The following is a 14,426-nucleotide window of genomic DNA, read 5'->3' as shown; positions in this document are numbered from 1 at the left end:
TGAGCCACCCACCTTGGCCTCCCAAAGTGCTAGGATAACAAGTGTGAGCCACCGTGCCTAGGTGTTGAAGTGTATTATTAATGATGTTTACCTTAGTCAGCTTAATCAGTTTATGTCTACCAAGATTCTCCATTGTAAAATTACTACTTTTCCCTTTGTAATCAGTAAATATTTTGGGGTGGGGCAATGCCTTGGTAATGTACTGAATAGTGTCTCCCATAAATTCATTCCCACACAGAACCTTAAAATGTAATCTTCTTTAGAATAGGGCCTTTGTGGATGTAATCAAGTTAAGATAAAGTTATACTGGATTAGAGTGGGCCTGAATCCCAATGAGTAGTGTCCTTAGAAGAAGGAATTTTATACACTGACTAGAGACATACATGGAGAATGCCATATGAAGACAAGAGATTGAAGTGATACATCTAGAAATCAGGGAACAAGAATTGCCAGCAACCGCAGAAGCTAGGAGAGGGGCATGGAACACATTCTCCCTCAGACTTCTAGCCTCCAGGACTGAAAGAATAAATTTGTTGTAAGCCACCCAGTTTGAGTTCATTTGTTATGGCAACTCTAGGTACTAACACAAACATATAAATATCCTGTTTTTGCTCAAATTTTAGTCCACCATCCGTTGGTGGATCTTGCTGAGTCTTTTTGGTTCATAGGTGTCCAGGTTTTCCCACATAGAATTATTTTGAACCCACCAAGAACACTCATAATGTAGCATTCCTCAAAAAGTGCTTCATGGTTTCCAGGATTTTATTCCAAGCTGCTAAAAGTCACTGTGGTAGGCAGAATTCCAAGCTGGCCACCAAGATTCTCATGCCGCTATACATGTCTTATATCATCCCATCATAAGCATCGTTGAAATGTGGTGATGAGAAGCTGTGTCACTTACATTTCTTTTCTGACAAAGGGATTACTGTAGATATAATTAAGATCTCTAATCAGTTGGGTTAATCAGGAGGGAGATATTCTGGCTGGACCTGACTTAGATGTATTCTTTTTTTTAAAGATGGGGTTTCACCATGATGGCCAGGCTGGTCTTGAACTCCTGACCTCAGGTGATCCACCCACCTCGGCCTCCCAAAGTGCTAGGATTACAGGCGTGAGCCACCGCGCCCGTCCCTTAGATGTATTCTTAAAAGGAAGTCTAAAAGGGAGATATTCTGGCTGGACCTGACTTAGATGTTTTCTTAAAAGAGAAGTCAGAGATGATGTCCTGTTGGCCTTGAAGACAGTCTTTGAGTTGTATAGATGTACCAAAATGGATTTTGTCATTAGCTATGTGAATGTGAGAAAGAACCTGGAGCCTCAGATGAGATGCAGTTAGTTTTCACACCTTGTTTTAGCCTTGTGAGTATATGAGAGGAGAACCCATTTGAGCCCTGCATGGACTTCAGACCTACAGAACTGTGAGATAAGTGGATGTTACTTTAAACTGTTATTTGTGGTAATTTGTTTTATAGCAGTAGAAGACTAATACAGCCAGCCATACTCCAAATTTTATGCTGGCACACTTTTGATAATGTATCAATGGAAAGTACAGAAAATGGCCAAAACCCATATTCTTTTTTCAAATGGTCCTTAGTTTGATTGAAATATTGAGACTGTAATTTAACCACTGTGGAAGCCAGTGTGGCAGTTCTTCAAGGATCTAGAAATAGAAATATCATTTGACCCAGCAATCCCATTACTGGGTATATACACAAAGAATTATAAATCATTCTGTTATAAAGACACATGCATATATGTTTATTGCGGCACTGTTCACAATAGCAAAGACTTGGTACCAACCCTAATGCCCATCAATGATAGACTGGCTAAAGAAAATGTGGCACATACACACCATGGAATACTATGCAGCCATAAAAAAGGATGAGTTCATGTTCTTTGCAGGGACATGCATGAAACTGGAAACCATCATTTTCAGCAAACTGACACAAGAACAGAAAACCAAACACCACATGTTCTCACTCATAAGTGGGTGTTGAACAATGAGAACACACGGACACAGTGATGGGAACATCACACACTGGGGCATGGGGGGGTGGTAGGGGAGGAATAGCGGGGGTAGGGGGATTGGGGAGGGACAGCATTAGGATAAATACCTAATTTAGATGACGGGGCAATGGATGCAGCAAACCACCACCATTGCAAGTGTATACCTATGTAACAAACCTGCATGATCTGCACATGTACCCCAGAACTTAAAGTATAATAAAAATTAAAAAAAAAAAAAATGGAGACTGTCTTTGTCCAGTCATCCACTATGAGTGCAAACCAATTTTTTGTATGCTTACAGTCAACCACATCAGAACCTGTGATTCTGATGTAAGATATATCCCAATATCAAAGATGTTAAAATAAGAAATAGAATCTTATAATCATTAACATACAAAAATTCATCAATTAGTTCCACACATATTTCTACAAGGATAGATGAAATTTTGAGTGAAGTTGTAGTTAATTGAAGCTCTGAAGGTTCCTCTTTAGCGTTCCAGGAGTGACGAAACAAAAAGCATTAACTGCTTTTTCCTATATTAGCAGATAATACCCTTTAATTCACTCTGAAAGTTGCCATGAGACATATCAGTGAAATAACTGCAGAATATGAAATATGACCTCTTATAGTTAAATGTGTTTAATATAAATGAGGCAGAGGAAAGGAGAGTTAAAAATTAGTAAGATATTAGCAAGGATTTTTTTAAAAAGTATAATTTATTATATATGTATATATTCCTTAACAATATGTTGTATGATCCAACAATGAAATATACATCCATGAAAATGACAGATATAAAACAATAAAACATATGAATCTTAGAGATACATTAAGTGAAAAAAGAATCAAATCCTTGGACTACATAGAGTATGATACAATTTTTTTGAAGTTCAAAAAGCAAGAAAACTAAAAAATAAGTCACTTTAGGGATACATATGTATTTCAGGTGTTTTTACATGTGAATAAAACTATTAAAAACAGCAGGGGGTGGGCAAAGATAGGAGAGGAGCTCAAATAGATAAAATGCAAGCACTGCTAATGTTATCATTCTTGTTAGGTGATGAGTTATTATACTTGATAATTTATTTGCATTCCACATTTACCCTTTTATAAACATCAAAATTACATTTAAATATAAGTCCAAAATTATGTGTAAAGTATTAATAAAATTTATATGTGTATGGTTATTCCCAAAACTATGCTTATTTTATCAAGCAGAGTTCTTGGTTATAGGCAATTCAGGTAGGTTTTAACAATAACACAAAAAACTGATTTTATTAAAAGTAATTCTCAGGATCTCTAGGACACCTAGTAAACAAGAATTAGAGGTTATAGGCCAGGCGTGGTGACTCATGCCTATAATCCCAGCACTATGGGAGGCCGAGGTGGGCAGATCACCTGAGGTCAGAAGTTCTAGACCAGCCTGGCCAACATGCAGAAACCCCATCTCTACTAAAAATACAAAAATTAGCCGGGTGTGGTGGTGGGCACTTGTAATCCCAGCTGAGGGAGGAAGGCTGAGGCAGGAGAACTGCTTGAAGGCAGAAGGCGGAGATTGCAATCAGCTGAGATAGTGCCACCACGCTCCAGATTGGGTGACAGAGCAAGACTCTGTCTTTAAAAAAAAAAAAAAAAAAGGAATTAGAGATTATCACTAAACCACTTTTGCTGCTCCTCTGTGGAGATGAATGCAGTAGTTTTGTTAGTCACCATCTTCAAAGGAATCTGCATGGTTCCTTGCTTCTTTATATCACTAACTTTAAAGTTGAAGCCTGCAAAGGAGGCTGAGAAAACATTTACCTGGTAGTTTCAAATTCTTTAGGAGGGAGGAATGCAGAATGCTCTGCCTCATTAGGTGAGGGATTCCCTAAACACAGGAGTTAAGATACTGGGTAGCTAAAAGAGAAATGGCAGATGTCTGCTACAGCCCATTGTCTTGGCTATTCAACATCAATGCACTCCTTCAGCTAGTTCTTCCAAAACTATATTCAAGGGGGAAAGGACTTGACAATGTTAACAGTCACAGACACTGTTAGTTGCTTTCTCAGCATTCTTTCTTCTTGGTAATACTGATTTTATTTGGGACAGCTATGTACCCTGCTTTCTTTGCAGGTACCAGTGGCCATTTAACTGGTTAGGCAATTAAGTCAAGGGGAAATCCATTTGGAATTTCTGGGAGAGCTCTATTTTCCCTCATAAAAGGGGATATATGTAGCTGGCACAGGGCATTTCCATTTTTTCTTCCCTGCCTTAAACATGGCATGACATTTGGCTCAGCAACAACTTTCTAGCAAACACAAGAAAATAGCATGAGGGATGAAAGCCAACATGGTAAGGAGGCAGATTTGAAAGACAGAACTGCACCTTTTCCTGTGTATCATATATTAAGAGTCACTGGTTTTAGATTATCCCTTTTAGTTGAATGTACACATACTCTCAGCTATACCATTCTAGAAAACACTATCTCATTAGTTAAGACTCCATTTATTGAATTCATAATATTTTCTAATATATGAGCTGTGGTGTTTCACACTATTGGACTATTAATAAAAATAGATTTTGCTATTCAAGAAACATTTGAACTCCCAGCAGTATTTGGCATTTAAAGGCATCTCAAGTTAGTGATTAAAAATGTGCTTAAGACTTTGTCTGGGTTTGAATCTTGGTTCCAGTTTGGACAAATAACCACCTCCTTGTGCCTGAGTATCTGCAAAATGACATACAGTTAAAGTGGAGATTATATAATACAGTACCTGACACACAGTAAAGCACTCAATAGATAGTAGCCGTTATTGGCAATACCATATATACTTTGCTTTTGTGGCACCAAGGTTTTCTACTTCCCTCCTACCCATTTATTATCTCTATTGAATTCTCAAGTTTAAAGTCCCTTTTCTGTATCCTATACAGACTTACATAATGGGTTTCTCACACTGCATTATAATGATATATATACTTGTCTCCTGTACCAGAATTTTTCCTTTTTAAATTCATAACTATTAATGAAGTAGTTGGCACATAGACTAGACTGTTTTCTTTTTAATCTTTTAGAGTGCTAATCATTATACAATGGGACCTAGACTAGACATTTTTAAATTAGTGTCTTTAGGAATTGTCTGGGATGATTATTAGAATACAAATTCTTGAACTCCATCTCCAAATTTCTATTTCAGTAGGTCAGGGAACCACATTTTGAAGAATACTAAAATAAACCTTCAATGTTTGAATCAAATTATGCATAAGGTGTTAATATAAGAATTATAGATATTGATATAATACTACACCAATATAAAGTACTATTTGTAGAGTTACACTACTGAATATATTGTGCTAATTACAAAGTATGTATGACTCTTGTGATGACTACTTGGCAAGGTTTTTATATATGTAAAAAAAGCCCTCTGCATTTCCTAATTTGACTTATAGTGAGTAAAATTAGCTAATCTTCTAAAAGTGCAGTTTTTGTTAGAAAAGATAATTTTGAACTAAGATTTTAACCAGGCAAGTTCTTCACCCACTGAAGGAGAAACTTTAAAATCCATTTAAAAGGAAGAACATTTCTCCCCCACTCAATTTGCTAACTACACATTATCTTCATAGCATTAATACCAGCCAGAATTTGTATTATGCAGGGCATTAAAAGCTTCTTAGACTTCTACCTCAGGCTTTTGATTTCCCAGGGGGAAAAGTTAATATGCAGATTTATCCTGATATAAAGAACTTTATAAACAGCTCTAAAGGAACATAAAGCAGACAAAGTGACACCATATTATACCTTAATTTGATTATTTTATAATTTTCACTGAAATCTAGCCATGGTAGGTTTGGCCATGGCTGCTAAATGGTATAGAGTACCTGTCTCTTGAATGGACTTATGGGGTCACCTAAGATATACTGCAAGGTAGATGGCTGGACTAATTACTTACTCTTGGGAAATGAAATTAAAAAACGCTCACATTTGGAGGTGTTTTTTTGTCAAGTGCTATGCAGGATTTAGAACAGAAATTTGAAAAATTCTTAAATGACATGTAACTATTCATTAACACCCAATGCTCTAGGTGACGTCCATTAGTATTACTGGGATCAGATGCTTTAGGACATCTTTGAAAGATTCTGTTGTTTTAACTGGAGTTAGTTCTTTAGGTGGAGTTACATCACATAAAGCACTAACAACTCTTTTTAATACTGTGTCTCTCCCATGCATTATGGTTCTTAATGTTATTGGAAAATACAGATTTAGCATTATTTCAACTAATTCTGGGCAAATCTAAATACAATAGTATAACATGAAGAAATTTATAAATATGAAATGTGAGTAAACTGAACCGGGAATGATTTGATGAGTGAATCCAGCTGACCACTAGGCATTTGAATCTCAATGTTGCCTACATAGCATTATGAGTGTAATAATTCTCATTAGGTAATAAAACTGCTTCCTTACCTTTTTATATAGCTTTAAAAAGAAAAAAAGCTACTTTTATGTAAAAAATAGACCTAAAAAGAAAGTCAACTATTAGTGCTAGGAATGAAAGGCATCCAATCCAAGTAAGTGATAGTTCTTAACTATAAAATGGAAATTATATAAAAGTTAAAATAGAATGTAGAACTAGTAGAATAACATTGAAAAATTGACTCAGGGAGGCTGAAGCGAGCGGATCATGACGTCAGGAGATCAACATCCTGGCCAACATATTGAAACGCTGTCTCTACTAAAAATACAAAACTTAGCTGGGCGTGGTGGCATGTGCCTGTAATCCCAGCTACTTGGGAGGCTGAGGCAGGAGGATCACTTGAACCAGGGAGTTGGAGTGACCGAGATCGTGTCACTGCACTCCAGCCTGTCAACAGAGTGAGACTCTGTCTCAAAAAAAAAAAAAAAAAGACAAGAAAAATTGACTCATTATATTTGGGTTTTTTGATTTTCTTGTGTTTTTGGCTGATTATATTTAATAAAAGCTACTTTTAGTATTTGAAGTGCACATACACAAGACAAGTTCCTCAGCTTTGAACAATATGAACTTTGAACAATATATGACAACTATACTATCACTGGGGAAAAAAATAGCTGACTTATTTCCAAGTATGTTTCCTGGGACTAGCAGTAGGTTCTCTCAAATTAAAAGCAAAGGCACCAGGCCATAAAGTGCCAATTCTTAGCACCAGAGAGACTTAAAACTTCACAGGTGAATGATATTACAAATCAGAGAATCTGCTGATTTAGTTCTGTGGAATTGTATTATTTATGTCAAATGAAAAAAAAGATAAATCAAGGTTTATGCCAAATAAATTAAAAAAGTTAAATCTCTCCTAAAATTTCCTAGAAGTGTATTTTACAATGCTATATATAATAAAATTGCTGGCTTATAAAAAAATGCTCAAAGTTTCAGAGATGTAAAAAATAACAATGAACTGAAAACACAGTTTATATAAATCAAGGTCCCAGAAATAAAAATTAAAAGTAGTCTCTTTGAGAAAGGAATAGTGAAATTCAGCATGTATCCACATTAATACAGCTGAGAACCGTTTTTGTGGACAGCAATATTGACTGGAAATTCTAAATTGCCACCTGATAACTTTAATCAAGATTAAATCAAATCTGAGGCAAGACACTTAATGAACAGTACTTGAATGGGAAGATAATAACTTCCTTCCTTGATAGACAATCTCCAGCCATCATTCAGAGTTCAGTTATTTGATGGCTTGTGAAGCAGTGTCCATTGAGTTTTCCTTTCTGGCTTGAAGAGACTCACTGCTGATGGACAATAATTTTCGAAGTTCCTTATTTTCAAGCTGGAAAAAAAAGGCATGTTTATTTCTGATATTTTTTACTGTCAAACTGTATTATAAAAACACATTATTTTGGGCCAGGAGCAGAAAACATTATTTTAATTTTAAAAATTTTAAGGAAACAAAAAGTCCACTAATTGAGAATTTCCTCAAATACTACTTATTTATTCATTTAACAAACATTTATGTGTAGAATGTAGGCAATGATACTCTTTTGTAGTAGTAATTTACTGAGTAATTTCTTTTCTTTTTTTTTTCTTTTTTTGAGACGGAGTTTCGCTCGTTACCCAGGCTAGAGTGCAGTGGCGTGATCTCGGCTCACCACAACCTCCATCTCCTGGGTTCAAGCAATTCTCCTGCCTCAGCCTCCCAAGTAGCTGGGACTACAGGAGTGCGCCACCATGCCCAGCTAATTTTTGTATTTTTAGTAGAGACGGGGTTTCACCATGTTGACCAGGATGGTCTCGATCTCTTGACCTTGTGATCCACCCGTCTCGGCCTCCTAAAGTGCTGGGATTATAGGCGTGAGCCACCGCGCCCGGCCTTACTGAGTAATTTCTATATACCAAGTGTGAGGCTTACAAAGGAAAAACAAAAAACAAGGTCCCTCTCCACCTGAGGAATTCACTGTTATATTCTTCATGGTTCCCACAGTTTTACTATTATTTATTTTATTTAAAAAATTCCTAATAATCATTTCACTCTGATTAGTCTCCACTCCTGGATTATCTTATAGTTCCAGAGAAATGGAAGAAAAGGGGGAAAGAAACTACTTATTAAGCATGTAGCTGGGTACTACATGGGTGCACTGTATATGTTATCTCACAATAACCTGTAGGGTAGGGTATCATTGCCTATATCCATATTCTATTTAAGATGAGGATACTCTGGCTCACAAAATTCCAAAAAGTTGTCCAAATTCAGACAACTTGGATGTGATACTGCTGGGGTCTGAATCTGGTGGTCATGTTTTTTCTACATGAAGTATTAAAGGAGAACTTGTCCCACATTTCCTTAGGGCTATTTCCATAAGTGAGGTAAAACAGAAAGTCATTCTATCATTTCACTGGCTCCTAATTCCTACTTGGGACCTGTCACTACCTTTGATTTCTAGACAGGGTAGCTTGCACTCTTCATCCTTATTCTCTGCAGAAAATTCTGGTAAACCAAAGCATTTTTAGCTTCACCAAGATGTGCGGAAGTCACAGCTAGAGTAACTAAGAGATTAGAGCCTGTGGTCGATAAATCTACCCCATGAAGTGCTTCCTTCAGTATTTGTATCTGTCTCCTAGCACTTACATACTATTTCATATCATATAAGTACTAGGGTTATTCCTTCCACTAGACTCTGGGCAGGTACCTGTTTTTTCTCTCTAGTATTTCTCAAAAGGCCCAGGACAGCACCTTGTAATAAGCAGCACTCAAACCAGTTACTGAAATGCTTCGCTTTTTTTTTTCTTTTAAATTTTTGAGACACGGTCTCACTCTGTCGCTCGGGTTGGAGTGCAGTGGCACGTGTGATCGTGGCTCACTGAAACCTCGACTTCCTGGGTTCATGTGATCCTCCCGCCTCAGTCCCCCAAGTACCTGGGATTACAGGAGCACACCACCACACCTGGCTAATTTTCTGTATTTTTTTTGTAAAGACAGGGTCCTGCCATGTTACCCAGGCTGCTCTTGAACTCTTGGGCTCAAGCAATTCACTCGCCTTAACCTCCCAAAGTTGAAATGTTTTTCCTTAACAATTTTATGGGCACACTATACCCCAAACCCTTTTTTTGTAACATATTTCTATTCTAATCAAAATATGACATAAACATAGCTTTTAAGAAATCAAGACTATAAGGCTTATACAAGCAGTTCTTTGGCTTTGTACCCCAAATGCAACCACTTTTAGTTTTATCTATTTCTTTTGGTATTTAATTCATAATTTTAAATAATACACTTATACTGCTATTTCCTGATCATCAATTTTAGTTAGGTATTATCTACTTCCCTTCTTATTATGGCAGAGGAAGGATTTTATCTCACATATAACCTCTCCCCTCCACTCCCACTACCTTCGCATTGTATCTCAACCTCTTGCCAATACATAGTAGGAATTTCCATTGATTGCTGTTTACTATATTTCCTTTCTTCATAGGGTATGAAGGAGGAGTTTTAATTTTAAATCATAAACACACAGAAAACATCAATATATTACAGTGATAGCACAGTGAGGATGTATCTTCCAGACTCTGAAAACTCTGAAATACTGTGAACCTAAAATGACAACAATCTTACCTCTAATTGGGCTAATTTTTCCTGAATCTTACAAAACTGGTCATCATCCACCTGAACTGCTTTCCTCATCACTTCTCCCATTTCACAGATTCTGTCAATCTGACTCTCAATTTCCTGTGAAGATATTAAGGAGACAAAGGTGAAAAAATCACCTGTTCTATAGAAATAAAGAACATAAGAGTGTGTGCGTTATGATTTTTAAAAGTTCATTTAATCTATGCTACAGAAGTTACAGTGGAGTTTCACTACAATTTTAGTCCTCAGATATAAATCCATAGTCAAGTGACCTTGTGGTATTCACAGATAATTTTTTTTCGAAAAATCAATTGTAGTTTAACTACCCGTTGGATGTTGGATACTATCTCTAAGTGGCGGTTTAACTTAAATTTGAATACGTTCATTGGCAGGAAGCTTACTACATTTCATCTTTGGACATATCACTTAGAAAGTTTATCTGAGTAAACTCTGTCTCTTTCAAGGTTCAAGTTTTTTCCTCCATATGAGAAAAAATAAAATCTACTTTTCTCTTCCAGATGAAAGCCATTCAAGTATTTATAAAATATCTCTGTTTCCTAAAACTTTTAAGTCAGTAAAATGCATTCAATGGAATTTAAGATGAAGCTTATCTTTCACTACATCTCACAGTAGCAAATAGTAGGCTCCAATCTACATATCTAGAATTAAATGATACAGTACACATGAATGTACAATGACAACTATGAAGCACCTACAAACATAAGAACAATTACTGAGTCTCTCAAATTAGATCATAAGCAACCAAAGTATAGAAACTATGCCATGTTTGTTTGTTTGTTTTTAAAAAAAGCATACTTCTCTTCCCTAACAACATAGTACAATGCTATGTAGTTCAGTTTAAAAATGTTTACTGCCTGCCTGCTATATGTCAGGTACTATGGTAGGAATAAAATATGAACTCATGCTCCTTACAACGAAGGAGCTTAAGTGAGATGTATAAGTAATAAGCAACCAAGTGTTTACTGGGCATCCTCAACACTTAACTGGCATTATGTTTGGTGGGAGAGCTAAGAATTAATGAACATTTTCAAAAGAGATCTTGGTAAGGGAGGGGGTACCTTAGTCCTACTCAAATAAAAGGACCTGAGCAGCCCCTATCCTCCTCCTTTCTATTCATATCTTTACAAAGCCATGGCAAAATAAACAACAAACGTGATAAACATGAAAGGAAAACAAGCTTACTTTTGTTCAAAAACAAGCACACATGGCCAGGCACAGCGGTTCATGCCTGTAATCCCAGCACTTTGGAAGGCCAACGTAGATGGATTGCTTGAGCACAGGAGTTTCAAACCAGCCTGGGCAACACAGTGAAACCTCATCTCTACCAAAAAACAAAAAACCACACACACAAAAATTAACAGGGCATGGTGGTGCACACCTGTAGTCCCAGCTGCTCAGGAGGCAGAGATGAGAGGATGGCTTGAGCCCAGGAGGCAGAGGTTACAGTGAGCTGAGATCGTGCCACTACACCTCAGCCTGGTCGACAGAGCCAGACCCTATCTCAAAAAAACAAAACAAAAACAAGCACACAATGAAAACAATCTCAAGATTTCAATTCAGTTCATTTCGAATTTATTCAAAGTTTCTTACTGCAGAGTGAGACTGGTGAGCTTTCAGGACTGGTTCAGCATCCACAGCTTTTTTAGCAACCATTAACTGTAACATCTGTTTCCGGTACTTGCTCATGATGAGTTCCAAAGCATCCTGGTGTTCCTCCAAGGAAACCCACAGCTCTATCAAAAATAAAATAACTTGGCAGTGATGTCTGAGAGAGAGCTCCCATATCCAAAGTCTTAACAGTTGGAATTTTGTAACACTATAGTGATAATATGAATCCAAAGTTGTAAATCAGTGTTTAAGTCCACAAAACTGAACAGTTAAAGTCTACGTGAAAGATAACTTTCTAGGCAGAGAAGCAGAAACAACAAAGGATATGTCTTGCAGAAACAACAAAGGATATGTCATCAGAAGACATGGGTTTGAGTTCAGTTCTGTAACTTGCTTGGTTAATACTCATAAGTAAATCATTTAGCCTCTCTGAGTGTATTTCTTAACTGCATTGTGATAAATAGCTAAAAATGAAGATAGGAGAATACAGTAGAATGATACCTGTGAAACCCTGCTGGTAAACAACTATTAATACTACAATTATTAATAATATGCTAATCAAGCCTAAGAATATATACCCTTAAAATAACATTCTGCTGCTTCACCTTGCACAAACAAGAACATAAACAAAACCTTAAATCTTACCTTCAGTGTTTATTTTCATTAATACTTAAACATTAAAGTTTGCAATAATTCAACTCTACTCAGAACCTCTTTGGTAAGCTGCTACAAAATCAGTCAGATGATCTTGAAAAGGGTAATCTAAAAAACTTTACTGTTACCAGGCCAGCACAGGAGGACTCGCCTACTAAAAGTACTGACCTGGAAATATATGTACACTTTTGTGAACGGTTAGGGCAATTCTGCAATAACTTTCAAACTATTATCAGATATGAAAAGGCCTGACTAACCTCTGTTTTCTTGCTGCAAGTCTCTAATCTGTGTGTTCTCTTGGGACAGCAGAATGTGAGGTTTGTATTTGGACATGTCCTTCATATCGGATGCATCCTCTTGATACTGGACAAACAGAGACAGACTAAGTAGAGAACAGCGGCAGATGCAACTGAAGAGGCAGAAATCAGGGCTCCAGGGCAGGTTTCTCAGCCTCGACCCAGGAAAAATGTCTCACCGCCGCCCTCTGAGACCGGAATAAATTCCAGGCCGAGTTCCCACTTTACCTCGCTCTCCACCCTTCAGTGCCCAGAATCCGAGAGCACTGGCCTCCTACCCTCTGCCTGACCTGATCCGGAAGCGCTGCCCCCGCCTCCCGCATAGAGGCTACCCGCCGGTGCAACGCCGCCGACTGATCCACCAGTGACTCAGCGGCCGCATCGTGCTCCCGCAGCCTCTCCAGCAGCGTTTTGGCATCTGTCAGGATCTTCTCGATGGTGCAGCTCATAGCAGCAGCACGACCCCACAAGACCTGCTGGGCTCAGCTACGCGACTTGCTGAGATCTGGGAGTCTGTCTCAGCATTACAAGCGTCACTTCCGGGCACGTTTAAAAGGTGTCTTGGCAGGCGCAATAAGCGCCTGCGCAATAGCAGTCCAGTTTGCGGGTTTACCTGCCGTAACCTGTGGCTTCTTTGCAGTCCCGCCCAGCGCGGAGCCCTAGACCTGCCCTTGCCACGCCCTTGGTTTCCAGTTCCCACAGCCTGGTGGTCAGGCCATGATTAACTGGGCAGTAGGAAGTTCTCCTTTCCCTACTGGTTTTCAGTGATGTGGGTTGTTACTCATAGTTTTTATTTTCGTTTAGTTTTTAATTAAAAACTTTTTAAATTTTTGTTTTTTGAGACAGAATTTTGCTCTTGTCGCCCAGGCTGGAGTGCAGTGGCGCGATCTCGGCTCACTGAAACCCCTGCCTCCCGGGTTCAAGCGATCCCCCTTCATAAGCCTCCCAAGAACCTGGGACTACAGGCATGTGCCATCACATGCGGCTAATTTTTGTTATTTTAGTAGAGACAGGGTTTCACCATGTTGGCCAGGCTGGTATGGAACTCCTGACCTCAAGTGATCTGTCTGCCTCGGCCTCCGAAAGTGCTGGGAATATAGGCGGGAGCCACTGCACCTGGCCTATACATTCACATTGTTATACAGCCACCATCAGCATCCATCTCTAGAACTCTTTCATCTTGCAAAACTGAAGTTCTGCACTATTAAACAATAACTCCTCATTCTTTCTTATCCCCATCTCCTGGCGGACACCATGCTACTTTCTGTCTCTACAGATTTGACTATTCTGAATACCTGACATGAGTGAAATCATACAGCATTTGTATTTATGTAACTGCCTTATTTCACTTAGCATAATGTCCACAAGTTTCATCCATATAGTAGCATATATTAGATTTTCCTTCCTTTTTAAGGCTGAATAATACTCCATTGTATTGTATATACCACATTTTGTTTATCCATTCATCCATTGGGTTGCTTCCACCTTTCGCTATTGTAAATAATACTGCTATAGCAACTGGCTCACATCTGGCTGCTTGCTGCTTAGAGGCCAAAAACATGAGAAGCGAGGTGTGGTGAAAGGAAAGCAGTTTTACTAATCTAATGCTTGCAGATGGGGCATGGTTAGGCTCATGCCTTCAAAACAGAATTCCAGTTTTTTTTTTTTTTTTTTTTTTTTTGGTCAAGGTATCCCAGAGATAGTATCAATGTCCAAACTTTTATTTTGTCCCATATCAATGCCAGGGTGATGTG

At 38.0% G+C, this 14,426-nt stretch overlaps 1 protein-coding gene across 3 annotated transcripts; it reads right to left on the bottom strand.

Annotated features, from left to right (window-relative positions):
* Positions 1-3,624: 3,624 nt before the first annotated feature.
* SIKE1 (suppressor of IKBKE 1) lies at positions 3,625-13,195 on the bottom strand. Of its 3 annotated transcripts, none has more exons than XM_012466654.2 (5): positions 12,951-13,195; positions 12,634-12,739; positions 11,705-11,847; positions 10,079-10,192; positions 3,625-7,798 (listed from the first exon to the last, which is right to left on the bottom strand). In XM_012466654.2, the coding sequence occupies exons 1-5, from the start codon at positions 13,119-13,121 to the stop codon at positions 7,697-7,699; spliced, it is 636 nt and encodes a 211-aa protein (XP_012322077.2). In that variant the 5' UTR covers positions 13,122-13,195; the 3' UTR covers positions 3,625-7,696. The 3 variants fall into 3 exon arrangements, with proteins under 3 accessions (XP_012322077.2, XP_012322078.2, XP_012322080.2); XM_012466655.2 differs by having other exon boundaries at positions 12,963-13,195; XM_012466657.2 differs by having other exon boundaries at positions 13,005-13,195.
* Between the last annotated feature and the right edge of the window lie 1,231 nt (positions 13,196-14,426).

Source organism: Aotus nancymaae, unplaced genomic scaffold, assembly GCF_030222135.1.
Source record: "Aotus nancymaae isolate 86718 unplaced genomic scaffold, 86718_ANA_hifiasm-v0.15.2.pri h1tg000007l, whole genome shotgun sequence".
In the NCBI taxonomy this organism is placed as follows: Eukaryota; Metazoa; Chordata; class Mammalia; order Primates; family Aotidae; genus Aotus; species Aotus nancymaae.
The sequence above is the reverse complement of the archived record's forward strand: the minus strand, read 5'-3'. Positions and strand labels throughout refer to the sequence as shown.